Source organism: Astyanax mexicanus, chromosome 7, assembly GCF_023375975.1.
Source record: "Astyanax mexicanus isolate ESR-SI-001 chromosome 7, AstMex3_surface, whole genome shotgun sequence".
Lineage (NCBI taxonomy): Eukaryota > Metazoa > Chordata > Actinopteri > Characiformes > Acestrorhamphidae > Astyanax > Astyanax mexicanus.
Genome location: NC_064414.1, coordinates 21,503,181 through 21,529,210, shown reverse-complemented (window position 1 = coordinate 21,529,210; position 26,030 = coordinate 21,503,181). Strand labels below are relative to the sequence as shown.

Here is a 26,030-nt window from a genome sequence, read left to right as displayed (position 1 = left end):
ATATATATATATATATATATATATATATATATATATATATATATATATATATATATATATATATAAATCATATCTGCATTAAATATCATCTACTATTATCATTATCAACTTGCCAACAATGTTTTAGGTAATGAACATTATGGGCTTTTAGACAACATTCAGTTTCTGCAGTTTTGCGTAAATTATATATTTGCTTATAACCGAATATGTCAAGAAATCTACAAAATACAGTCTGGGACAGTTTTTGGGAGAGTAGTAAAAAGTAAGAGCCCTGTACTATAACCCTCAGGCACCCTGCTGTTAGTGTTAATATTTACCAAAACTTCCTCAGCTAACATTTTTTTTCCTATCCAAAATGAGAGCAGATCTAATCTAGATTTATTTCAGTTAGACTAGCATTAAATATATAAATATATAATATATTATATTACATATAACTTACATAGAGATGAATAACGTGATTTATGACACACTGCACACCCTGTTCTTCTTCACATACTTTTCAAAGTCTTTTAAATTATATTACCGTACACAAGCATTTGTTTTTCTATTTCATTAATTAATACAACATACAAATTATACAATATACAGTGCAGACAAATGTTGATTTAAGTTCATCAATTTTATGACTAATTTATGTTTATTATTGAATAAAACATAATACAATAATAATTTTTATTATCAGTAAAATAAATAACTATAGAAATAAATAAATGGCATATCTGCATTACATATCATCCACCTGCTCTCTAAAATGGGCAGCAGAAAAAACTCATTGTGAAAAAAAAACTCATGTTGATTGACCACAGTAATAGTGACAAATTTCGGAATTGGTACATAGAAACATAAGTACTCTTTGGTAAAAGTGTTTTGAACAGATATTTTGGAAATATTGGGCAAATAAGCTAAATGTGACACCCCTTATCACCTATCGCATGTTCACTGGGACTAAATTACCAAATGTTTCATGGAACATTTATCTTATTATCACAGTAGGCATTGTCACACGTGCTATAATTATCTTAAAACACTAGAAGAGTATAAAGATGCCTATATCAAAAGAATGGATGATGTTAATGGCTGAAACAGCAGCACATAAGTGCATGTTAGAAAGACAAACATTTGGCAGGAGACAGACTTCTAAAACCTGGAAACATTTCTTTCACACAGTATGTACACAGTCCATTAGCTAATAATGGATTGTGACTGGTACACGGGATTATATTTCATCTGTAATTCTCAAGAATAATATTACACATTTTTGATAACCTTTAACGTTGAAGAATGTTCAGCAGTCAATGCTTTGAATTGCTTATTCATGGTATGTGTACTGGAATATACAGCTCTGGAAAATTATGAGTTTCTTTAAATTTTACCATACTGAAAATCTCTGGAATACAATCAAGAGGAAGATGGATGATCACAAGCCATCAAATCAAGCTTAACTGCTTACATTTTTGCACCAGGAGTGGCATAAAATTATCCAAAAGCAGTGTGTAAGACTGGTGGAGGAGAACATGCCAAGATGCATTAAACTGTGATTAAAAACCAGGGTTTTTCCACCAAATATTGATTTGAACATTTAAAACTTAATGAATAGGAACTTGTTTTCTTTGCATTATTTTAGATCTGAAAGCTCTTCAGCTTTTTTTTTTTTTTTTTTTTTGTTATTTCAGCCATTTTTCATTTTCTGCAAATAAAAGCTCTAAATTACAATATTTTTATTTGGAATTTGGGAGAAAAGTTGTCTGTAGTTTATAGAATTAAACAACAATGTTTATTTTACTCAAACATAAACCTATAAATAACAAAATCAGAGAAACTGATTCAGAAACTGAAGTGCTCTCTTCATTATTTCCAGAGCTGCATGTGAACTGCCCTTTTTTATGCACGATTTTTTTGTCATTTTTTTAATCATCTCTCTTCTGTGAGCCTTTGTTAAAGCGAGAAAAACTATAAATATTTGAATCTGAACAAATAATAAAAACTAGCCAGTGGATAGTAACTAAAAATAATGAAGACTTTATACATAAGTAACTACATTTGTATTATTATAGAAACAAATAACTTATTTAACTTTTGGAATTTCTACAGTTCTTTAAAGATCAGATGCCTCAAGTAAACATGAAATATCTGAGATTGAATAATACCAAAAACTTCAGTCATATATATATAAACCCCTCCTCCTGCTCCTCCTCCTCTCGCCCCTCCAGGAGGAACAGCAGCGCTGCCGTCTGCACTCAGCTCAGGAGAATGGAGATAATTCTATTGGACACCTCTGGAGAGCGGAAGATCGCCTGACCACACACCCACAGACCTGTCACATTCAAGCTGAGCCTGGCATAAAGTGATTTTGTGTGTGTGTGTGACTGTGCAGCTGTGGAGATACATGTGGTGCTGCCGCAGGGTAGGTGGCAGCATGGCGATGCCACCTGACACACACCCGCCAGGCCGATCAGCCGCCCGTGAGCTGGGCACACATGCTGCCCAGTGTGGAGCCCCACCCACTGAGAGAGCATAGTGGGCCTTCCTCTCACGCTCCCCCATCTGACAATAGCCTTCAGAAAGATTTCACCATACAAAATGAACAAGTTACCATTCCACAACTAGCCGAGACTGAGCCAATTCAATAATACATACAGTGCTGTTTTTTTAATTACAGCAGCAATAAGCAGGAATTTAATTAATGCTTTTTATATAATGATCATTTAAACCCTGCTGAAATATTAAATAAACATAAATTAATATTTTGAAGTGATCTGCCTTTAAAAGAGCACATTTTTAAACTAGATTAAGCCCTCAGAACATATTATTATGATTTTCTCCATTTATTTTTATCGGCCTTTACTTTTATTATTATGTAATATTAATAGTAATATAAAGAAAACTAATGATTAATTAATATTCACTTAGTTATCTACAAACAAATTTTCTATAGGAAACTAACTGAAATCTGAACGTTCTCTACACATTTTAGAGTACATTTTCTATTTATTTTCTGCATTTAATTGATCAAAAATGTAAAATAAAAGTAAAATTTAATTTAAAAACAAATAACAAATAATAACAGTACCATTCCTTTATGCACATTTTTACAATTGTTTTAATTTAATGCCCATTAATTGTCATTAATATAATTAAAAGAAATTATGCTTTAAAATGTGCAAAATTGTGTTCCCTCAAGAGAATAAGAACTTCCAAATAAACCATAAATATAAATATACATAATTTTTGCACAAAATCTTTTATAGCATTGTATTAAAATATTTATTTATTTTAATAAATAAACGCATGCAAATAAAATAATTTTATTTTCAAGAATTAGTTTTTAAATAAATGAAAGAAGTGTTTGATTTCATAAAACTACAGACCTTAAAAGCAATTATCAAATAAGATAGGTAGGTACATTAGGATATTCCTTTTTTATGGGATAAAACAGTCCTTAAGATCTTTAATGAAATGTATGAGACTTTGGGTGTCTTTTTAGTAAAAATCTAGATCTTTTGGTGACACTTTAAAAATAAGACTCCTTTATACAGGGTTTATAAACGTAGCTTATTAAGGAGCTTATTAAGGGATATAAATGAAGTTGTAAATACTTTAATAAAAAATTAATAAGCACTTACAACACATAAATAGAAAGAACAACAGTGAGAATGAATGTTTTAACATATCTAATAAAATAATACAGAAAGTGAGTTTAGTCATTTAATATGTTATCATAATTAAATTAATAAAGTTATTTACTGAAATGTTAAAGATGACTGATGGAAAGACAAAGTTAAATTAGCATCTAGTAAGATCTGAGGTTTAACAGTCTAAACAAATGTGGAATCACTATTTGCTACACAACAGCCCACTGTTGCCCTTCCTATTTGTGTGTTGTAACTGCTTATTATTTGTTTATAATCTAATTAATAACCCTTAATAAAATTCTTTATAAACTGCTTACAAACCCATTATAAAGAAGCCTTATTTTAAAGTGGTACAGATTTTTTTTTTATCTAATTTTGAACATGATTAACTGATGTACACTTCTTTAGGTAAGGGACAATTTGTTTAAAAAAATTTACACTGAAACAAAATGAATTTAATATTTTTAAGAATTAAAAACTAGGGACAGTAGACAGTATCCGTGTGACATGCTCTTACTGGTAGGGGACAGGACGGCCAGTTTGCAGCCATGTCGATATCCTGGATCCACCCCCATGAGGACACGCCCACGAATCGGACACATCAGCAGACGCTGCCGCAGGTTACGCACAAACATAGCCACAGACTCCTTCTCCGCATTAGTGGTCAGCTTAGTCCTGAGAGAGTGAGAACGAGAGAGCGAGAGAGAGTAAGAGAGAGAGTGCGTGTGAAAGAGATGGCTTGACAGTTCTGCCTTAACTTTATTGATTCTCATGTTTCAGGTCTACTCAGGAATTTAAAAACACATCACTAAAGTTTAATAAGGGAGTGTAACCTGTAGCCTCGGCAGAGCAGGGGTGTTATGAGACGCTTGTAGGAATCCTCCACAGCCGAATTTAAAATCTTCATCAGCTCAGGCCGAGCAAAGCCCTGCGGTCTCCACCTACACAATATCGAACACAAAAGCATGAAAAAAAACACATATATGAACATGAGGGACATCTAAAGATAAAAAGATTTGAATGGAAAAATTCAAAAATTCATTTCACAGCATTATTTTTTTGTGATAAAAATGGGCTAAAGTAAGAACTCAATATGTTGCACATATATTCTAAGCATACTACTCTAATAAGATATACTGTAACACTAGTAGTTTGCAAAAACAGTATTTTATAACGGTCACTTTTTTTTTTTTTTTTTTTACTTTTCTGACATAATGCAAATCTACCACAGACATTATATTCCATAAAAAAACACTATTAATAATGGCTGAGACAGAATGCAAACTTCTTTTCTTGTTGATTAGGATGTTTAAAAAACATATTTATTGTTTAAATATTCATCATTTAAATTTTTAAAGATTCTTGATTATCGAATATGTATTGCTCTTTTTGTGTCAACGAATCAATAGGGTATTATATTAGTTATATCAGAAACAATGAAAATGGAATTTAAATGACAATAATATGCTATATAGCATATATATTGTTATTTCTGAAACAATATATTGTCCAAGCCAAGGTGGTTTTTGTACAATGTTTTAATATGTTAAAAATATAAACATTTTGCAGTCTAAACCGTACGGAAGTCAAAAGTTTGGACACAACTCTTCTCATTCAATGTGTTTTCTTTCTTTTAATTATATATATATATTTTTTACATAGTAAATTTAATATTGAACATATTAAAAGCCAAACACAGGGAACACATGTAGCACAAAAAATACAAATGTTTAAAAAAAAAAATCAGAATATATGTTTTATAATTTAGAGTGTGAAGAAAAAACACTTATTTTGTTTTTTAGGTTTTTTTTTACTGTTTACTGCGTCATTCCGTATGTTTCCCTTAATTGTTTTCATGATAAAAATATTAATCTACAATGTAGAAAATAAATAAAATAAAGAAAAACTTTGGATTACTGGTATTAACTGGTATTGTATTTCACTAATAAATATATACAAAATTACCTTAAAAAAAAACACAGCATGTGAAAACATATTTGTAATAATAAACTTTAATTCTTTGCAAAGAGAATGTTACTCAGGAAACTGAGGAGTGTGGTTTAGCACAGTCGAAATACATGGATATAGGCTAAACAGCAACGGCACTGGACACAGTAACACTTAATGAATCGTGGCATGATCATCTGACACACCTGGCAGTGTGACAGCATTAAAACACTCACAGAATGCAGGGAAAAGGTGTGTGTGTGTGTGTGTGTGAGAGTGGGATGTGTGTGTGTGTGTGTGTGTGTGTTCTGGTAGGGTGGGAAGCTGACCTGACGTTGACGCACCACCTACAGAAGTCAGTCTTCACCCAGTCGGGGATGGTAACTTTCACTGACAGAATCTTCAGATTCTCCCCTCGGTTAATGGCCAGCGTCTGAAACGAGAGCGTAACCTGTAGAGACAGCGGACACAAGGCCTGGCACGGTACAGCACTGTGAGGACCACCCCCTCCCACACATTCACACACACACACGTCCCGTTTTTGGGGAAAAACGTTAACCCCCTGCCTCTCTCACTTTTCCCCAGCTGCTCCTGTAAGGGAAAGTGACGTGCTGTTAAGCAAATAGTTTTAAGTGTCTGACCTTTTCTGAGGAAAACCTTTTGGAAGGGAAAAAAGTGGGGAAAGATGACCCATCAATCTGGACTTGAAGCAGAAGAGCCAAGCTGACAAATGCCACGCTGCCACCAACCCCCAACACAAACACACATACACACACACACACACAAGCCCACCACCGAGAGGGCAACAGACCCTTCACGTCACTAAACAGCTAATGGCCGGATCGCGAGGCGAATTAACGTCTTTAGAAATATGATGAAAATTATATTTCCTTGTTTTGGCATGCGGCAGCCCCGAGGCCGCTGTTTACTCGCCGTTTTGTCACACGATTGTAATTGAATTTGAAGTTCTGCATGAGATGTGGGGAACATCAAACATCAAAAGATCAAACTTTTTCTGTTCAAGGCCCCCCTCCACTCAGCTGGCCAGAAGAGTGCAGATCATCCTGCAGTACACACATTCATTCCTTTATAATCACACCACCAGAGAAAGTGACCAGGGATAACAACCATGAGTCACTATCAGCAACACAAGACACCAGTGCACGAGAAAACACAGGAACATAGAGAGAAAGAGAGAGAATTACAGTTTAAGTGTTTTGCAAGTTGCAAGTCCTTTTTCAGTATATCTCTACCAGCTTTGCACATCTAGAGGCTGAAAATGTTGCTATGCTCAAGCTCAATCCGATTGAATAGAGAGCACCTTTGAACAGTGATTTTATAAAGAATAAAGAAGACTTGTCATAGATTCTCAATAAGATTTAGGCCTGGACTTTGGCTATGCCATACAGGCTGCAACAACTATACGATTAAATATATTAAAATGAGTGTACACTATTCAATATTCTGTTATTAACTGTGATTATTCACAATTGGTATTCTTAAGACAAAGGTTTTATAGTGGATATTTAATTGTGTAAAAAGAATGAATGTAAGAAATGTAAAATGCAATTATCTTCATATTAGTGGTGTTAATTAAAATACTAGCATATACTTGTATGTTTGAGGGGAGATAAAGCCAAAGTAAATGACTAAAAGTAAATATCTCAGCTTGGTTGTAATGATTTCAGAATAAGAATTTAATTTGTATAAAAGGGCGCTTTCACACCTGTAGTTGGTTTCTCAGGTCCAGATCGGTTAATGAGTTTGTTTTCTCGCTCTGTTTGGTTTGGTTTCACACAGATATAAACTATAAACTATATACATGTAGGTGTGAAAGCACCCTAATACACTGATGTAAAACTATTATTACTATGTGTACTCATTTGAGTTTCATTTGTAATAATTTAATATTAGTGTTTTACACAGAAAATTAAAACTACTGCCTGGATAAGGATTTTTTTTGTAATTATTTTATTTTAATTCTCTCAAAGGCCTAAAATATTTGCAGAGTATGATATATAATTTTCTGTAAACTTGCCAAAAGTTTTATTTTAAATATTATCTCTCAAATGGCACATTATTCACCACTTTTTAATGTTACTGCTGCTGTTAATATTTTGGTAGTATTTGTAGTCATGCCATTAAACTTTCTAAGAATGAATGAAAGAGTACGAGTGAGCAATAGAGACATTGTGACAATCAGAGAATATGATCGAGACAGACAGCGTGTGTTAGAAAAGCAAGGAAAACCCATGCTGTGAGAAACGTAATAATAAAATACAGTTTCCTACATATACTATATACAAACTGGGGAACAGAGTTCCACTTTTAAGATCATTGATCTACACCAAAATATCAGACTGCAGTGGGTTCTGCTATACCAACAGACACACACACACACACACACACTCAAATTGTTTTTTCTGTAAAAAAAAAAAAAAAATACACAATTCAATATACAGCATTAATATAAATGGTTGTTTAAAACGTTCTTTACACTTACATATCTCCTGAAACCAGATGTGGATCTTCTATCATCCTGACAGAGAACCGCAGAACTCATCAAACTTAAATCTAACTTACCTTCTCTGAGGCCTAAAAATACCCATGTGCCATGGACCATCAGCAAGAATGCTGCAATTATCCTGTCTTGTTCAACACAAACCGTTTAAAACTGACAACTTCCACAGTAGAACACCACATGAGAACATTATAAAGCACTGCTAAAAACTCTCCAGTTCTCCAGAAAGAAACATGATATTGGATAAAAAAAATCATTCAACAAAAGAAAAACGAAACAAACACTCATAACTGTACTCAGAACTCTCATGGCTATGTCTCTTAGGAGGTAAAAAAGGAAAAAGCATCTGCAGTGAAAACGTATTCATTTAAGCAAGATAATACCAGGAAAACAGCCCTGTGCATTTCACAGAACAGTCTCAAATGAACAGGCAGCTATACCTAATCTTTTTTTTCTCTGTTCTGAGATCTGAAGAGACAGATTATGCCATTTTAAAGCAGAATACAGGGGAAAAAGTTAAATATTCAACATATCATGTTCTCCAACAACAATGAAATCCTAATTGGAAAAATATGAGGAATTTAAGCTACAGAAATGAATATTATTCTAAAGACTGAGTGATTCCGGTTCAATATTTACTTTCCAAATAAGGTGAAGAAATGGCAATAGAAAAGAGCAATTGAAAGGCCTCAAAGAAAACAACGGGAACAGCTGAACTTTTCACTCCTTATCTATTAACGCACAGAAAAAAAACACACACACACAACACGGGGCTTAAGATACACTGCTGATTGTTCTCAATCCTATATAAATATCCTTTTTTAGAAAGTGGAGCAGACCAAATCTGACAGAATGTCTCGTATCAGCAATAAAACATCTGATCAGGGCAGCAAAGATACTGCATACTGCAATCACTGTAACTCATACATTTTGCTTCTCTAAACACACTTAAACACTAGTCTGTTCACATGATCTGATGTATATGGTGGTAAGAGTACATGGACATTAGCTGAACTTTGCCATTACTGGACTATATGGAGGAATATCCCCTCAGAGCTTAGCAGAAAAAATGGACAGTTCAGAGAATACTTTATAAAAGTAGGAGTGTTTTCCCCTCACCCAACTAACAGTACAATTCAGTTAATGAAAGTTCAGTATGTGTCCCCATCTCAGTTGGGTTTAGGTCAGCGGATTTTGGAGGCCAAACCCTTTTATTTGTTTACTACATAATTTCATATGTGTCCTTTAACTGTCTTTACTATTTACTATTACTATGTAAAAAATAAAGAAAATAAAGAAATAAAGAAAAACATTAAATAAAAAGGTGTGCCCAAATTGTGACTGGTAACAAAGCCGTACATGTACACAATACGGGAGTCACGGTTTGTTGCACACAGAGATTATAGTGTAAGTGCTATTAGAGCAAATATGTGCCACACAGAAACCTTAAAGCTGTAACAGAAGCTGTAAAGTGGTGGATTTGAAAGGTTTTGGTGGAACTCACAGTGTCTTATTTTTTATGTCTTTTTCCTTTTCTCACACTGTCAGCATTTGTATTTGTGTGTGTGTGTGTGTGTGTGTGTGTGTGTGTAGAAACGCAATAAACTTTCTATTATTCATGTTTTACTGCTTAATTCCTATGTACGTTTGTGTATTGTCACAAGCATACTATTTATGAAATAAATCTGTGGAAATAAACCTGTTAACCTTTGGAAAAGCAAAAATATTAACTTTTTAATCTATCTTCTGTTGATGCTAACAAAATCTGTAAATGCTAACAATAAATTAGGAGCTGCCTACACCAAAACAATTCCACAACAAAACGGCAAATGTGTGCAAGAAAGGGCTTAAGTGCGATGGAAAGACACATAACAGGGTACCAACATCCTATATTACATAAAGTACAGCTGGATGTTTTTTTTTTTTATCTATTCCAGTTTTAGCATTCCTACACTGTTACCAGCTCTGATTGCTTTTAAAGCATTATTTGACCTTGATTATGGCATTTATGTACACTTATTGTCAAAAAAAAAAAAAAAAAAGATTCACACAGAAAAAAATCAACTGATGGAAATGAAACTTGGTGGGTAGTCGTTCCATACTGTCATAACGGGAGATCGACAGACAGACAGAATATTGTGAAAGACAGCTAGACAGACAGACAGACATAATATCGCAACAGACAGAATATTGTGATTGACAGATAGACAGACAGACATAATATCGCAATAGGCAGACAGAATATTGTGATAGACAGATAGAATATCAGGACAGATATACAGACAAACAGATCCCGAGGGACACAACTACATAAACATGTGTCTGTACTGGTACTAAGTAAAGTGTCTACAGTGTCAGGGAGTTCATATGTACAGGATGTATATTAAAATGGCAGTATGGTCATCTATTAGCTTATTTAACATAACTGGAAATAACTATAGGCCATAGTTCCCAACTTTATTCCAAATAGGAGGGCACTTGGTTTTCACAAGTGTAGGAATACAGGCGCACACAAACACACACCAATCATGCCTTAATACAGTCACTTCAGATGTGCTAAATCAAACAAGCAAGTATGTGTGCACACACATGCCTCCTGTCACAACACATCCCGCACTGCAGCCCAGCTAACAAAGCCACAAAAAGGTTCATTTTAGCCGCAGCGCGACAGCTCACAGGTCATAACCAGCTCAAATTAACACTCGCTGACAGTCCGTATCACCAAATTAACAAGCCTGGTCCTGCTGAACGCTTCAGAGGACACGGGCCCTCCACTACTCATTCATTTATTCACTCACTCTCTCTCTCTCTTTCTTTCTCTCTCTCCCTCGTCCTCGTCTTTCTCAGAGCCCATGAGCAGCTGTCAACCCGGAAGAATGTCTGTCAATCTTAGCCCCTAATCCAAAGGCACGTGGAAGGGGACATGTCACATATGTTAAGGAGGGGAGAGGGGGAATGACTGGAGGACAGGGAAGGGGGTGAAAGAAAAAGGATAGAGGGATGAAAGGATGACAGAGCCACTGTGACATGTGGCCCGCAACCAACTCTGAGTAAAGCAGGGATGGTGCCAGCAGTTGGGGGTGTGCAGGCGGGGGGATTCCACACTGAGGTAGCACTAAACACCACTGACAGGAGAGCTCTGAAAAGAGTGGTACTCAACACTAAAAAAGGGGGTGGGGGGGTGGTTTGAGTGCCACAGGAAAAGGTGGGAAAAGGTGTGTAAGCATATGAAGTAGCGTCTAGCGTTTCAGGTGGATACTAACATCGCTTTTCCACCAGTAGCTCAAAACACATGGAACTCACACGCTTAGAAAACAGCCTGAATCCAAATTTAGTGACCTCACGTGCAAAAAAAAAAAAAATAATAATAATAATAATAATAATAAAAGTAGGCAATAAACCTATAAAATATAAAAGGGGCATTTCAACAAATCACACTGGATACCACAGAATTGAACAGAATTAGTGAAACAAATTAACTTTTATCAAAAACTCAGTATTATGTACAGTTTTGTGGGGGTTAAAATACAGTTTGTAAATATTCCTGTCCAAATGCTATTGCTGGTATTTTTGAGTCTGTGTGTGCAGGTCTGTTTGTGTGTGTGGGTGTGTCTCGAGCAGACCAGGGCTGCTGTCTTCTGCCCAAAATGGTCAAACATTTGTTTTGGTTACCTGTGAATAAGTCATTTTAATCCCGCAAGATCTTGTGGCACGAGATCTCAGCACACTCCTTGTAAGTTCACATTTTATCAGGTAATAAAAAAAAATAAAAAATACAACGTTCTTACATACTTATTATCAGAGATTGACGAATCAATCAGCTGTGTACTGGTATCAGCACATTGTCAATTGCATTTTTGAGCTGAAAAATCTGTCGATATCGATATACAACTTATCTTTCATCTCTAGTAATAAGTATAAAATGTCAGGAAAGCATATGTAAGACTGTTAAATAAATGAGTCAATTATGAGAGCTGGTCAGTGTATATGATTCCTATTCTGGGAGATGTTGCAAAATTGTGTGAGGTCCAGGGTTCATACAATTTTTTACCAATAAATGTCCATGATTTTTTCATGACTTTTCCATGCCTTTATGGCATTTTTTTTAATACATCAGTGCAGACATGGACAATAAAACCAAACATCAACTAAAACTATAATCAAAATAGATTATAGTAGGCCTAAAATGAATCAGATAAAATGTTGACACCCAATTTTAAATAACAAACTGTGTGTCAGATTGTGCAATCTGCCATCTTTACTTTCGACACTTTGTCATAATTAATTTTTGTATTATTCTATAAATAAGCACAAAAACATTAAAACTTCAACACACAATATTCAAAATATTCTAGTTGTGATAGAATATCAGTCTTTTAGTGTCATATGAATACCAATAAATAAAAAAAGCATTAAAAATAAAATATATTTAGTGAATAAAATATAACCTTAAGCCCTATCCGGACAGGATTAGTTTCTCAGGGGGTCCTGGGGTAATTTTCTTATTTATGGGGGGTCCTCTGTGATTTTATTCCCATCCGGAATGACCATGTATGTGATTTTCTGAAAAATCCTCTATGAAAGTTTTTCGCTGAACTCCGTGGTCCTCCAGTAATTTTAGTCCCGTCCAGATGTACATCTTTGAGTTTCGTCACTTCATGTTCAATAAAATAGCTATTTGTCCACTGCCACCCACTGTAATTACACTTTGATCCACGTAAACACAACAGCGAGTGGAATTGGAGGAGCTACTGCACACGATATCATGTGACTGAGAAAGCCAAAAAAACCTCCTGTTTTTTTTCAATTGCTATTTTTATCACTCACAGTTTTACGCTTATAAAAATTAATAACACCTGTTTTTTTAAAGTGAGGCTGTTGAAATAGTGAATGCTGATTGTATACCTGGTGATGTTGGATTCGCTTCACACTGCATTTGAAATCACAGTACAGGCTGAACTTGGAGATGTCTTTAGGCTTGCTCTTCTGGTCGGCCGGCTTCGGCTGCTGTTCTTTCAGCGCAGTTTTAGACACTGTTGACTGGATTGTTACATCACTTCTGTCACATCTGTGAGGGGGAAGTCATATACACACAGATTTAGACATTTAAAAAAAAAAAAAAAAAGAAGAACACATTATATTTAACCACCACATGGGAAGAGTCATGGCATTTGAGAAAGAAGATAAAAAAAAAGAAATGATTTATATCTCACACTGATCGGACGTAGGTCAGTGTCTCGCCATCTTTCGCCATCATATCAGCCAGGATCTGCTCTACACCAGTGGCCACCTCCTCGAGTGTGGACAACCCTGCAGAATCCATGAAACACACACAGACTTAACACACTCACTGTAAAAATATCAATTTCACAAAACTTTGATTTACAATTTTTATCAATAGTTTTAGCAACATAGGTGCTTTCCTTTGCAATACTAAAATCCTGTTCTTCCTTGTGAAGAGTGAGTAGCCTGGAATCACACATTCACATCAAAAAGTATACTGATAGGTAGGGTTCGTATAAATGGATATTGGGTAATAGTCATCTCAAATTGTGGTGAAAATGGGATAAAATTATAAATAAATTATTATAGGGGGCTCAGGGTGGTCCAGCAGACTAAGGTGCTGCCACTACGATCGCTGATTCGAATCCTGGTTGTGCAGCTTGGCATCAGCTGCCGGAGCCCTGAGAAAGCACAACTGGCCTTGCTCTCTCTGAATGGGTAGACAGTGCTCTTTTCCCTTATCACTCCCAGGATGATGTGAATCAGTACAGGGCATCTGTGAGCTGCGCTGCGCTTTCTTACGAGTGCGCTGTGATGCTACTCAGTAATGCTACAATAGCAGCAGCAGCTCAAAAAGAGGCGGTGACTGACTTCATGTGTGTCGGAGAAGGCATGTGCTAGTCTTCACCCTCCTGGTGTTGAGGCATCACTAGTGATGAGGGATATACAGCTCACTAGCAGCTGAATGGAATGGACAATTGGCAAGATCATTTGGGAGGAAAAAAAAAATACTATAAAAGTAGTACTATAAAAAGTATCATAAAATTAAGCGACTGCCTGTAAAATACCCTAAATAAGTAATTTAGGGTAGTTTTAGGTATTTTTAAATCAATTAGGTTTTCACACCTGGAAGTGCAGACCAGAGTTTATGGGATTGTTATTTTGCATATATCTGGTTTTGCCCAGTTCAGCTGCGTTTCTCTATACTACACATTTACTGGTTTGTAGAATGTTGTCAGCTCAGGAAGTTGCTTTTTCAGGTGTGGTGGCAAATTCTACCTTTAGCCAGAATTTGAATCCCCTTCTCAGACATGTGCTTCATGCAGCAGACTGAGTGCATCAGATTCCCTCAGATTTATTTTATTTATGTTTATAAATAAGGATTAATCTACAGTTACAGTAGACACAGGAGTCACGTGTGTATGCATACCAGATATTTATTTCCTCTAATTTCTGTTTAAAGGCTAGGCAGATTGCATCATCCTCCTGTAACTGGTCTGAAACATCTAGAAAGTGTTACACCTCAAAGTAATCTGATCAATCCTTTGGTCCAGACTGTGGTTCACGGCTGTGGTTCACCGCGCCTTTCACACCTGCTATTTTGTTCTGGATTAAACTGAAAAATCAGAAAGTCCAGAATAAACAAGGCAGGTGTGAAACATTGCTTTTTTTAATACTTCCCTTTCATTCCGTTTCAGTCATTTTTGTGTCTGAGCACCCTGGTGTGAACTGAACGTTTAGCATCAACACATTCAACATTGTTATCAAAGAGCACCACAGTGACTAATCATTATAAACTAAATGGTGTAAAATTTAAGCAAGACTTATGCACAGGTAACCAAAACAAATGTTTGATCATTTTGGGTGGCAAACACCAGCACTGGTCTCCTCGAGTGACACAAACACACATACTGGGTTCTGTAAACCACATGGTCCATGAGCCTCATGTCCCGCCCGCACTTTCTCACCTTTTCAGTTGAAACTGCGGAGGAAATGCATTGACACAACACAGAAGTTTAACCATAAAGTTTCAGTCATAGGTTGCCAGGTCTGTATAGAACTCTCAAGCGTGATTTTTCAGTTTAATTCACGAAACTTCATTGGAGGGGATTCTGACAATAGTTCTAAAGTCTAAAGTGACTCATGTGAGATAATACAAGAGAGACGTTCTTATGGTATATGGTAAAACCAGCTGCACTACATGCATACTGTTCTGTACTGTTCTGCATGTGATAAATCACACAAAAACTGAATCAAATACCAGATGATTACAACAGAAAAGAAATCACCTGCAGTTTGGCATTTTGTTAGTTCCAGTAATATAGACTATTGTTGTTAAAATCTTGTCTCATCTTGTTATTGTGTCACGTCCCAATGTCAGGTCTGGTCACACCCATAGTAATCAGTAAAAGTGAAAAGCTCAGTTAATAGTAATTTTATGAGTCATACCACCCAGCACTAACTGTATAGTATAAAGGTAATATACACATGTAAAAGCCCTAGTATTATTAAAACTCACTAAAACTAACAAAACCATCTGTTATATTGTTTTGGAAAGTTATTTGAAATATATTTTTGTCTGGGATCAACAGAACTTGACTGCTCTCATGTCACATCCCTCCAGTTGATTATAAGAGACGGCTAAAATGACCATTTCTGAATGTGAAGTACTTTACTGCCCTCTAGTGGCCAAGCCTTTAAATATATACAGTATCTGCTAATATACAGTGAGTAGAGAATCCAGCAAGATCATGTTTGTAGGATGTTAAACATTACTCCATGTAAATAAATGAAAAATATGCACTGATATTCCAATCAGAATCAAAGCATGGACAGAAAGGTGTAGTAGAAATATTAATTCCTATATTAGTTCCTATACCTTTAGTGTCAGGTTTGATCCAGGAGTGCAGCTGCAGAGTCTGTGGTGACTGCAGCAGAGCTAAAGCTGCAGATTCTAGGCCCAGCTCCTTCGCTCGCCTCGCTTTCGACAGCTTAGAGCCTTTCTTATAGGGAGCGTACTGCAAACAACACAATATTAAACATTTTTATAATGTTTTTAAAAGGGAAAAATCTGAAACTTTAACTAAAATTTATGAAATGTAATCAAGAGAAGATACAGTGAAGAAAGTTTTAGAGTGCTGCAGACAGTGCTGTACATTGTGTACTGACCACATGATCCAGCTCATCAGCACTCCTGCAGTTCTTCAGATCCCGCTCCAGCTCAGAGGTCAGAACCCCCTCCTTCTTTAGAGTTTGAGTGATGGACTGACTCTTCTTTGCCACAGTGCTAAAACACACACACACACTTATTTTAAGCCCATTTATATCTGTGCCACTAATTATTATTATTATTATTATTATTATTATTATTATTATTATTATTAATAATAATAATAATAATAAGCCTGTGATATGAACTAATGTAGTTTAGATGTTACACTAAAACATGTCATAAATCAAATAAAATACTGCTTTTAAACAGTAAGTCAACACCCTGGCTTGTTCAGTGTATTGGAACGATACCTTGTTTAGAAAAAAAAAAAAACAATTATTGGTAACAATATTAAGGTCAGCAAAAAAAATTACTGCTTGAATTCAGAATGCAAGTCAATAAGATAATTCCAGTCTGCATGCAAAGGTCTATAAACACAGTCTCCACTGCCATCTACTGCCCAGAACATGCACCTGCACTTTATATTCCTTTTTTTGTGAAAAGACTCATAAGGCTAAACATGATCATTTAAATGAAAAAACACCAAAGAGCAAAGTGTACATTTATATATTTTATTAACATTCATTACAACAACTATTAACACATTGCAGCCTTATTCATTATAACCAATACAACTTTTTATACACTGTATGGGCAAAAGTATTGGGACACATTAATTCATTAATATTTTAACCAAATCCAAAAAAAAAAAAAAAAAAAAAACAGAGTTTATTCTGCTTTTGTTGGAGTTACTCTCTCTACTGTCCAGGGAAGGCAAATTTGATTGCATTCAGCAATAAGAGCATTGATTGTCAGTGAGGAACAGTGAGATCAGGATGTTCAATGATCACCACCATACCTCATCCTCAACTCATTTCAAAAGTGCTGGTTGGAGACCCATCATTCCAGAGAACACAGTTCAACTGCTCCACAGCTCAATGTCATTGTGCTAATATGTTTATCTGATTTATTTTGATCCGTTTCTATAGGCTTTACTTCTCTTAGAGGACTAAATAAGCTGTGTGTGTATTTGCACATCTGTGTCAGCAACAAGTACAACTTGAAGTAACTAAATGCATTTATTAGAAGGAGTGTCCACATCTGGACACATTTGGACATATAATGTATTTCCAGCAGTTTAAGGATAGAAAATCTATAATCAAGGTAATTCACAGCATCACTCACCAAAGCTCCTCTAGAGCGAGCTGCACATCCCTCACAGCGTCCGCATCCATGTGATTAATCAGCTCTTTTCTGTAGCGCACCATGAATGGAATGGTGTTCTCTTCCTGAAGAAGCTGAGAGATGTTTCTACAAACCCACTGATCCACTCCAGTCTTCTCAGCTAAGACCTGAAAGATAAATAATGATAGTAAGTGAGAACATAAGAACAGGAATTCTAAGAAGAATATATTACAGATTATAACTGTATTTTATTATTATATTTAATTGATTAAATCATTGAATCATGTTTTTCACCTCTCTCTTCGATTACTCATAATTAAAAAACAAGATTAATTAAGAGATTTAATCCATATTTAAAAAAAAAAGAACTTCTGAACTCAACAGTAGTGACCACATGTTTATATCGCTAAATAAAATGGGCAATACATCACTAGAGGTTTATTAAATCAATGTACTTTATTAAGTAATATTTATTTTTTCATGAATATTTAGTTTGCTTTTAATTCGCCTTTTGTAGTATTATAGGTTATACTTAATATTTTCTCTAATTGTGTAACAATTATTACAAATCTAGGAGTATCTCTGGAGCAATGTTTATGCATACATATTAATATGCAAGGTAATTTGTCAGTGTTAAGCTTCACTCACAAGATAGCACCTCACCATGTATACAGAGGTGGACATTCCCAAACCGTCCCCTGAGGTAACACTTCATGATGACTTTACTTAATGCTATCTCATTATTATTTTTTTATATATATAATTTCTAATTGTTCCCATTTTCTCCCCAAATTACACGGCCAATTACCCAACCCACTCATTAGGACTCCTCCCGTCACTAGTGAAGACTAGCACATGAATCCTCCGATACATGTGAAGTCAGCCACCACTTCTGATGCAGCATTGCCAAACAGCCAGCGCGCTTGGAGGAAAGCGCAGCGGCTCGGTTCTGATACATCAGCTCACAGACACCCTGTGCTGTGGACATCACCCTAGGAGTGATGTGGGGCGAGAGCCCCATCTACTCACCTGGAGGGAGCAGGGCCAATTGTGCTTTGAGCGCCGGCAGCTTAATGGCAAAGCTGCATTAGCTGGGGTTCGAACCTGCGACCTCCCGTTCATAGTGGCAGCACTCTCTATCTCATGATTTTAACAGGTCAGCGCAGATATAAATATTAACAGTTATTATTGAAATGTAAGTAACACTGACAACAGGTCAAAACCACAGGTCCTCACTGTCCTAATAAACACACACTCACCTGAATGGGATCCCAATTCATCTGCAGGTCATCCCTTAAGGAATTCCCAGCCTTCAGTTTGACTGGTCTCCCCTGAGGTGCACTCATGGTCTTCTGCTTTTTCTGCACTGGTTCATCAAAGTTAAAGTCATCCTCTGGCTCCTCCTTTTTTACTTTAGATAGCTGTTTACTGGAGGACGGCCCCTCACCAGGCATATCTCCTGCGGTGGTACTGATGTTACTGAACGCCTTGTCCATGCTAAACGATAGCCTCTAAAGACACAGACACAAAGTGGCAACAGTGACATTTTTGTCATTAAACAACACTTTAGTTGAAAATGCATCAATAATACACATCGATAAATAAAACTCATATACCTATGCTTACTGGCTAATTAATGAGACTAATTTTAAAGTCCACTATACGAATACATGTACAGACAGCCACAATTTATTATATATATTTAGAGTCATAATATATCAGAATGTTCTTTTCAACTATAAAACTCTTTTCTTATATCCTTCATTTGAAATTGACATTTAATGATATTCTGAAGCTTCAGCAGCTATATATTTTTCAAATATGTAGCAGACAATACTGATTTGATGATGCTTTGAAATGACAATGTTATGTGTGGTGCTAGGGCTGTCACGATAACACTTTGTGGACGATATATCCTCCCAGAAATGATTGGGATAAACTATATTAATGTCATTTTAATACCATTTAAATACCATTGATATAACTATAAAATAACAGCATAACAAACTGTTATATTCTATTAAAGACAACAACATTTTTATTAATCATATTTTTGGAAAATATACATTTTTTCCACCTATTGCAGTCCACAATGTAGTTGCAGTTACTGATGCACTGGTCATTGTGGTCACAGAGAAAGTACTGTTCATTGTTATAAACATGTGAACAAACATACAAATAAGCACAGCTGACAATATCTCGATTATCAGAAATTACTGAGATAATTTTAATTCATTGTCTGATAAGTCAAAAATGTAATTATTGTGAGAGACCTATGTGGTGCTAATATGAATGTATCACTGGCACAATAGTAGAAATGCCATTTGCCATCTGCAGTAATTACACTTCCTGGTCAAAAATAAAAAAGTTGCCACCTGGATTTAACTAAGGAAATGATCTGGTGTCGCAGTAGTTGGTCAGGTCTAGGTTCAGCAACAGTATGTGCTGAAAGAATGAGGTCAGCTGACTACCGGAATATACTGAATATAGACCAGGTTATTCCATCAATGGATTTTTTCCTTCCCTGATGACACGAGCATATTCCAAAATGACAATGTCAGGATTCATGGGGCTGGAATTGTGAAAGAGTGATTCAGGGAGCATGAGATCATCATTTTCACACATGGATTGAGAGAGTTCACCACAGAGTCCAGATCTTAACCTCATTGAGAATCTTTGGGATGTGCTGGAGAAGACTTTGTGCAGAGGTCAGACTCCACCATCATCAACGGAAGATCTTGGTGAAAAATTAATGTAACACTGGATTTAAATAAATGTTGTGACGTTGCAGAAGCTTAGTGAAACAATGACACAGCGAACATGTGCAGCAATCAAAGCTAAAAGCGCTCCAAAAAATAATTAGAGTGTGTGACCATTTTTCTTTTGATGGCAATTTTTTTGTGTGGGTTGGATCTAGCTCCCACCCCTAATTAACTGGTCAGAATTTGTTTGGGACCAGACCAAGACTTGATTGTATTCGAGTGTGATTACTGCATTCACACCTTCCTAACCAAATAAGGTGTGCAGGTGTGAAAAGTGAATTTTTTAAATATTACAGATATATGACCTTACCTCCTCCTTTACTCTAACTTCTTGTAGTGATTCCATCTGCTCTACCTTTCCATCACTTTTGTGTTCTTCCTTCTCTTTATTAACATCTTCCTTTACTTTAGGGGCCTTTGGAGCTCTAGGCTTCCTCGCGGCTTTAGGTTTGGTCTCTTTGGGTTCTTTGGGTTTGGGTTCTTTAGGTTTCGCTGTTCGTCTGACAGTTGGTTTCTTCTCGGCTGTTTCATCTTTCGTCTTTCTGCCTCTGGTTCCTTTGGATTTGTCTTTCACTTCTGGGACCCATTCCTCTGGTTCGTCTATGTCCACTGGACGTACAGACCTGGAAAGACATTTTAGTAAAGGTTGTTACTGCTGCAAATGGGGATACACTTTAATTTAAAGGAGAACTCTGGTGTAAAATGGACTTTTGGTGTAGTAAAACATGATCAAAAGTACTTACCTTTGATGAATAGCACACCTCCGATCTCTCACAGCATTCTGAGATCCAGAAATTTTAACAGTTTGTCCAAACACCCTTCAGACTGGGTGACACAGGGCATAATTTGCCCCAATAAATTGCTTTTTACTCCGTTATCCAGCTCAAAGTAGCTCCAAACCTCCTTGCTAAAACGAGGCATTAATAACTTAAAAAATACAGTACAAATATGGCGGGGCTCGGAGCTGAAGCTAGCATTATGGGATGTAAACAGTAATTTTTAATAAGCTTCTTGTGCACTTTATTCATGTTATTAAGTTATTAATGCCGCGTTTTAAATGTCAGGGCTCTCCGGAGTCTAGCAAGGAGGTGTAGAGCAACTTTGAGTCTGGATAACGATGGAAAAAGCGATTTATCAGAGCAAATTATGCCCTGTGTCACCCAGTCTGAAGGGTGTTTGGACAAACTGTTATCTTGGAACGCTGTGGGAGAACGGAGGTGTGCTATTCATCAAAGGTAAGGACATTTTATCTAGTTTTATTACACCAAAAGTCCATTTTTACACCGTTCTCCTTTAAAACCCTTAACTTCAGAAGAAACATTGCATGAACAGGTCTCCAAAAAAATCTGTTGTGTGATCAGGTTATATAGCTAAATACATTGGTGCTTGAAAGACTGTGTGCTTACATCTGACCTAAACTGTTTATAAGTCCACTTTTAGGATACCACTGTACAATAGTGTGCATTGTTGAAAGAGAGGAAAGAAGAAAACTGCTGCTCTCCAAAGAGAACATTACTGCCAGTCCGCAGTTTGCCAAAATGTTAAAACATCACACGGACGACCCAGAAGTCTACTGGAAAAAATAAGAGACCACTTCAGCTTCTAATTTAGTTTCTCTGATTTTGCTATTTATAGGTATATGTTTACGTAAAATTAACATTGCTGTTCTATTCTAGAAACTACAGATAACGTTAACATTTCTCCCAAATTCTAAATAAAAATATTGTCATTTAGAAATGACAGAAATGTTATTTCCAGAAAATGAGAAGAGGCTGAAATAACAAAAAAGATGCAGAGTTTTCAGACCTCAAATAATGCAAATAAAACAAGTTCATATTCATAAAGTGTTAAGAGGTCAGAAATCAATATTTGGTGGAACCCTGGTTTTTAATCACAGTTTTCATGCATCTTGGCATGTTCTCCTCCACCAGTCTTACACACTGCTTTTGGATAACTTTATGCCACTCCTGGTACAAAAAATTCAAGCAGTTCAGCTTGGTTTGATGGCTTGTGATCATCCATCTTCCTCTTAATTATATTCCAGAGGTTTTTCAATTTGGTAAAATCAAAGAAACTTGTCATTTCTAAGTGGTATCTTACTTTATTACAGAGCTGTACAGAGAATAGTTGTTGTTTTTGTTGTTGTTGTTTTTGTATAAATAAGAATCTATATGTTTGCAGAAAGGAAAATACCGCATTTCAGCATTAAAAGATTTTCCCATCTGTAAGACATGGTGGTGGTAGTAGCATTGTTTGGCCTGTAAGGTAAACGCTGGGACAACTGAAAACAAAAGCTAAATAAAACACTGTCTAACACCAATCTTTTCATTAAAAGTATTACATTTATATTTAAAAAATCGATACTGCGTGTTTTTGACAAACATTCACTCGTTCCGCTCATCTAGTTTAGGTCAAATCTGATTAACTTTGAGGTACAAATAATGCAGAAATGTGTCAAACTAAGTTTTAGAAACATTTAAGCAGCACTGTAACCTACACAAATGCATGACTCTAAAAAACGACAACACTTACGGTTCATCTGAGTCCTCGTCTGTAGAAGTTTCCTCCTTATACACTTTCGCCGCTCTGGCCCTGCGAAGCATCTTCACTAAACTAACCTAGCTTAGCTAGCTTAGCTAACACAGATAATAATAATAACATGGAGGGGTAATGTAACGTTACTATCAGACTGACAGTAGCGGTGAAGCCATGTTAAAGTCTGAAAGCTCCAGCAGGTCTATAATAATCACTGTAGCTATAAACTCTTCTCCTCCACTGTGACCCAGAGCAGCTCCCCAACAGAGCGGCTTCAAATTTACCGCGTTACTAAACACAGCCAGCTGACCGGCTAACCAGCTAAACTCCCTGACACAGCTAATTTTAACTAACCCCTCAGTCTGTCAGCTAACCAACCTCTCAGCTAACACAGCAGAGTGCCGCGGTCCTGCTGAGAGAGCGGTAACTTTAACTTTAACTGTTCAGTTTAAGCAGATAAAAACAAACACTCTACAGCCCTCCAACATCACTGCACGGTCTCAGTAACTACAGCCAGGAACCAGCGAAAATCTGCACGTTTCAAAATAAAAGTCCCCAACCGTTCTACTGACTGATCGTTGCTTTTTTTCCTGACTCCGACTTTACTTTTATCAAATAATTTTAAATCGAATCTATGGAAGCCACCTAAAAAACTGCTGTCTTATTATTTTGAGAGATTGAGGCATTATTTTGAGACATTAGCTCATTATTCTGAGCTATTATTTAATTATTTTGAGATACTATCTCATTATTTTGAAATATTATTTCATTATTTTGAGACATTATCTCATTATTTTATGATACTATCTCATTATTTTGTGATACTATATCATTATTTTGTACGTTAAAAATATACAAAATATACAATTAAATAAAATAGGTAATGGAAACAGATGTAACAGAATCAATTAAAACATGAAAAATATTTTAAATCATATTTGTGTTTTCATTTATTTATTAACTTTTTTATTAGGCAAATAATAAATAAATAAATTTGCTTTAATCCAATGCTACTGCATTAAAATATTTTGTGATTGATATATTACCCCCCCCCCCCCCAAAAAAAAAAAAAAAAAATTTTTTTTACTCTAAAACAATGTACTAGTGCTTTAAAATAACATTAAAATATAACTGAAAATATTTAGTTCAGTAATTCAGTAAAAAATGTGAAAATATTATATTATATAGATGTATTACACACAGAGTGATCTATTTTAAGTGTTAATTTATTTTATTGTTAATGATTATGGCTTACAGCCAATGAAAACTCAAAAATCAGTGACTCAAATTTGAATATTATATAGCACAGGGAAGTATGAAGTGCTGTAAGATTTTCCGGGAAAACACTGCACTGACTTTGGACTTGATATCACATAGTGGACCAACTTCAGCAGATGACATGCCTCTCCAAACCATCACTGATTGTGGGAACGACCTCAAGCAGTCTGCAGAATGTGTGTCTCTCCACTCTTCCTCCAGACTCTGATCCCTTGATTTCCAAATGAAATGCAAAATTTACTGATGGTCAGCGATGGTTTGGAAAACCATGTCATCTGATGTGATGGAAACTAGGACGGATATTGTAACGTAAGTAAAAGTTCTGTAAAAGATATTGATAATTGATCAGTGCAAGAAAGCATTTTAACTTATTTCCTAAGATCGCACAGGAGACGGGGGCCTTTTAAGGCACAGTCACAATGTGTTTTACTTCCTCATGGTGACTGCTCAAATTTAACAAAAAACACAAAAACAACCCTAAAACATCTATTTCACCACAACACCTAAGAAAGAATCTTCATTACAAAAATTCCTTAATAATTAACCAAAGTTTAAAAAATCACGGGGCCCCCAAAGCATCGTGGAAACACTCTGATGTCACAGTATCACATGACACTGTGTGGGTCAGTGGTTGTATTTACTGTGTAGCTTTTAATATGTAAAACAGGAACAAAGCCAGTGCCTCAAAACAACTAAACTAACTTAGTAAAGGGCTCATGATAAAGTTGTGATGCAACACCGGACGTATATTGTAACATAATTGAAAATTTGCAAAATATATTGAAAAGTGATCAGTGCAAAAAAGCTATTTTACTTATTTCCCATAATTTCCATTTTTTCTATTATTTTTTACTTTTATTCATCACTTGTACCATTTAACAGGTTTTCAGACTTTTTTTAGACTCCCTCAATCATCTTTACTGGGCTTCAGTACAGCAAACAGGAGCACAGCTAATGTGTGGGTGTTCCTTCGTAATTTTCCCAACATGCCTGAAATTTTATGCATTTGTTATTCATTTTTCATTTCTTTAGAGTTGGTTCATTGGCTCATTGGCTCATTTTCTGCGCTACAACTGACACTCTTACCGCTTTAAGACGCTTTGGGCCATTTTCTGCGTTATATCTGAACACTCTCGCCGCTGTTAGACTCTTTGGGCCGTTTTCTGAGTAATAACTGCACACTCGTCGCTGTTAGACTCTTTGGGTCGTTTTCTGCGTTATAACGATCAAACTTTTAATCTCACATTATAAAAACCTGCTTAACAGCGGGCCAACTTTCATTCTATTTCTAAAATACCTCGCGGGCCGCTCCAAAAACAGACCGCAAATGGCCCGCGGGCCGTAGTTTGGACACCCCTGCTTTAGACCCATGTCTATGGCAAAATACTGGTAGGTGGCTGCTATGCTAATTGTGGAGGTTACTATGGTAGTAACCTCCACAATTAGCATAGCAGCCACCTACCAGTATTTTTTGCAACACAATTTTAATCCTGGTGGAGTATAAACTTACAAAAACTTAGTGTTATTTATAACTTAATTAACAAAAACTGAATTGTGAAAAAGGTCCATAGTGGCCCTTAATTTCACTGGAAAATTTCCACATATTTCTATTGATTAGTAAATGACATCTAATGACATCTAATCCTCAATTTAGGAGATATTTACCAGAAAAGTAATGTATGCATTTAACTAATGGATGGATGTTTTACTGGCTATGACAGTTCAGCAGAGTAAAGTATTACATATATTGTGATCTATGTGACTTAAGAGATTGATAACTTGGAAAACAGCAGACACAGCAGTACAGAATCCTTTATAGAAGCACACTAGAACACTTGCTGTTTGTATAGAATGAATGAGGAATGGCTTCTGAATTCAATCCTGATCTGAGAAATGCTCCAACGCAATCGGGACTAACTGTAATTGATTTACTGAGCAAATTTTCCTCTACA

General features: G+C 35.8%; 1 protein-coding gene across 1 annotated transcript in view; it reads right to left on the bottom strand.

Annotated features, from left to right (window-relative positions):
- The window catches only part of srbd1 (S1 RNA binding domain 1), a 140,870-nt gene extending 117,536 nt beyond the window's left edge, over positions 1–23,334 (bottom strand). Inside the window, exons 1-11 of the mRNA XM_022684965.2 lie at positions 22,798–23,334; positions 20,576–20,888; positions 18,763–19,014; positions 17,504–17,670; positions 16,276–16,393; positions 15,986–16,124; positions 13,317–13,413; positions 13,009–13,171; positions 5,912–6,015; positions 4,469–4,576; positions 4,153–4,310 (exon numbers count right to left, since the gene is read on the bottom strand). Coding sequence (XP_022540686.2) covers positions 4,153–4,310; positions 4,469–4,576; positions 5,912–6,015; positions 13,009–13,171; positions 13,317–13,413; positions 15,986–16,124; positions 16,276–16,393; positions 17,504–17,670; positions 18,763–19,014; positions 20,576–20,888; positions 22,798–22,868 — 1,690 coding nt within the window. The 5' untranslated portion in view covers positions 22,869–23,334. The remainder of the gene's footprint in view (positions 1–4,152; positions 4,311–4,468; positions 4,577–5,911; positions 6,016–13,008; positions 13,172–13,316; positions 13,414–15,985; positions 16,125–16,275; positions 16,394–17,503; positions 17,671–18,762; positions 19,015–20,575; positions 20,889–22,797) is intronic.
- Between the last annotated feature and the right edge of the window lie 2,696 nt (positions 23,335–26,030).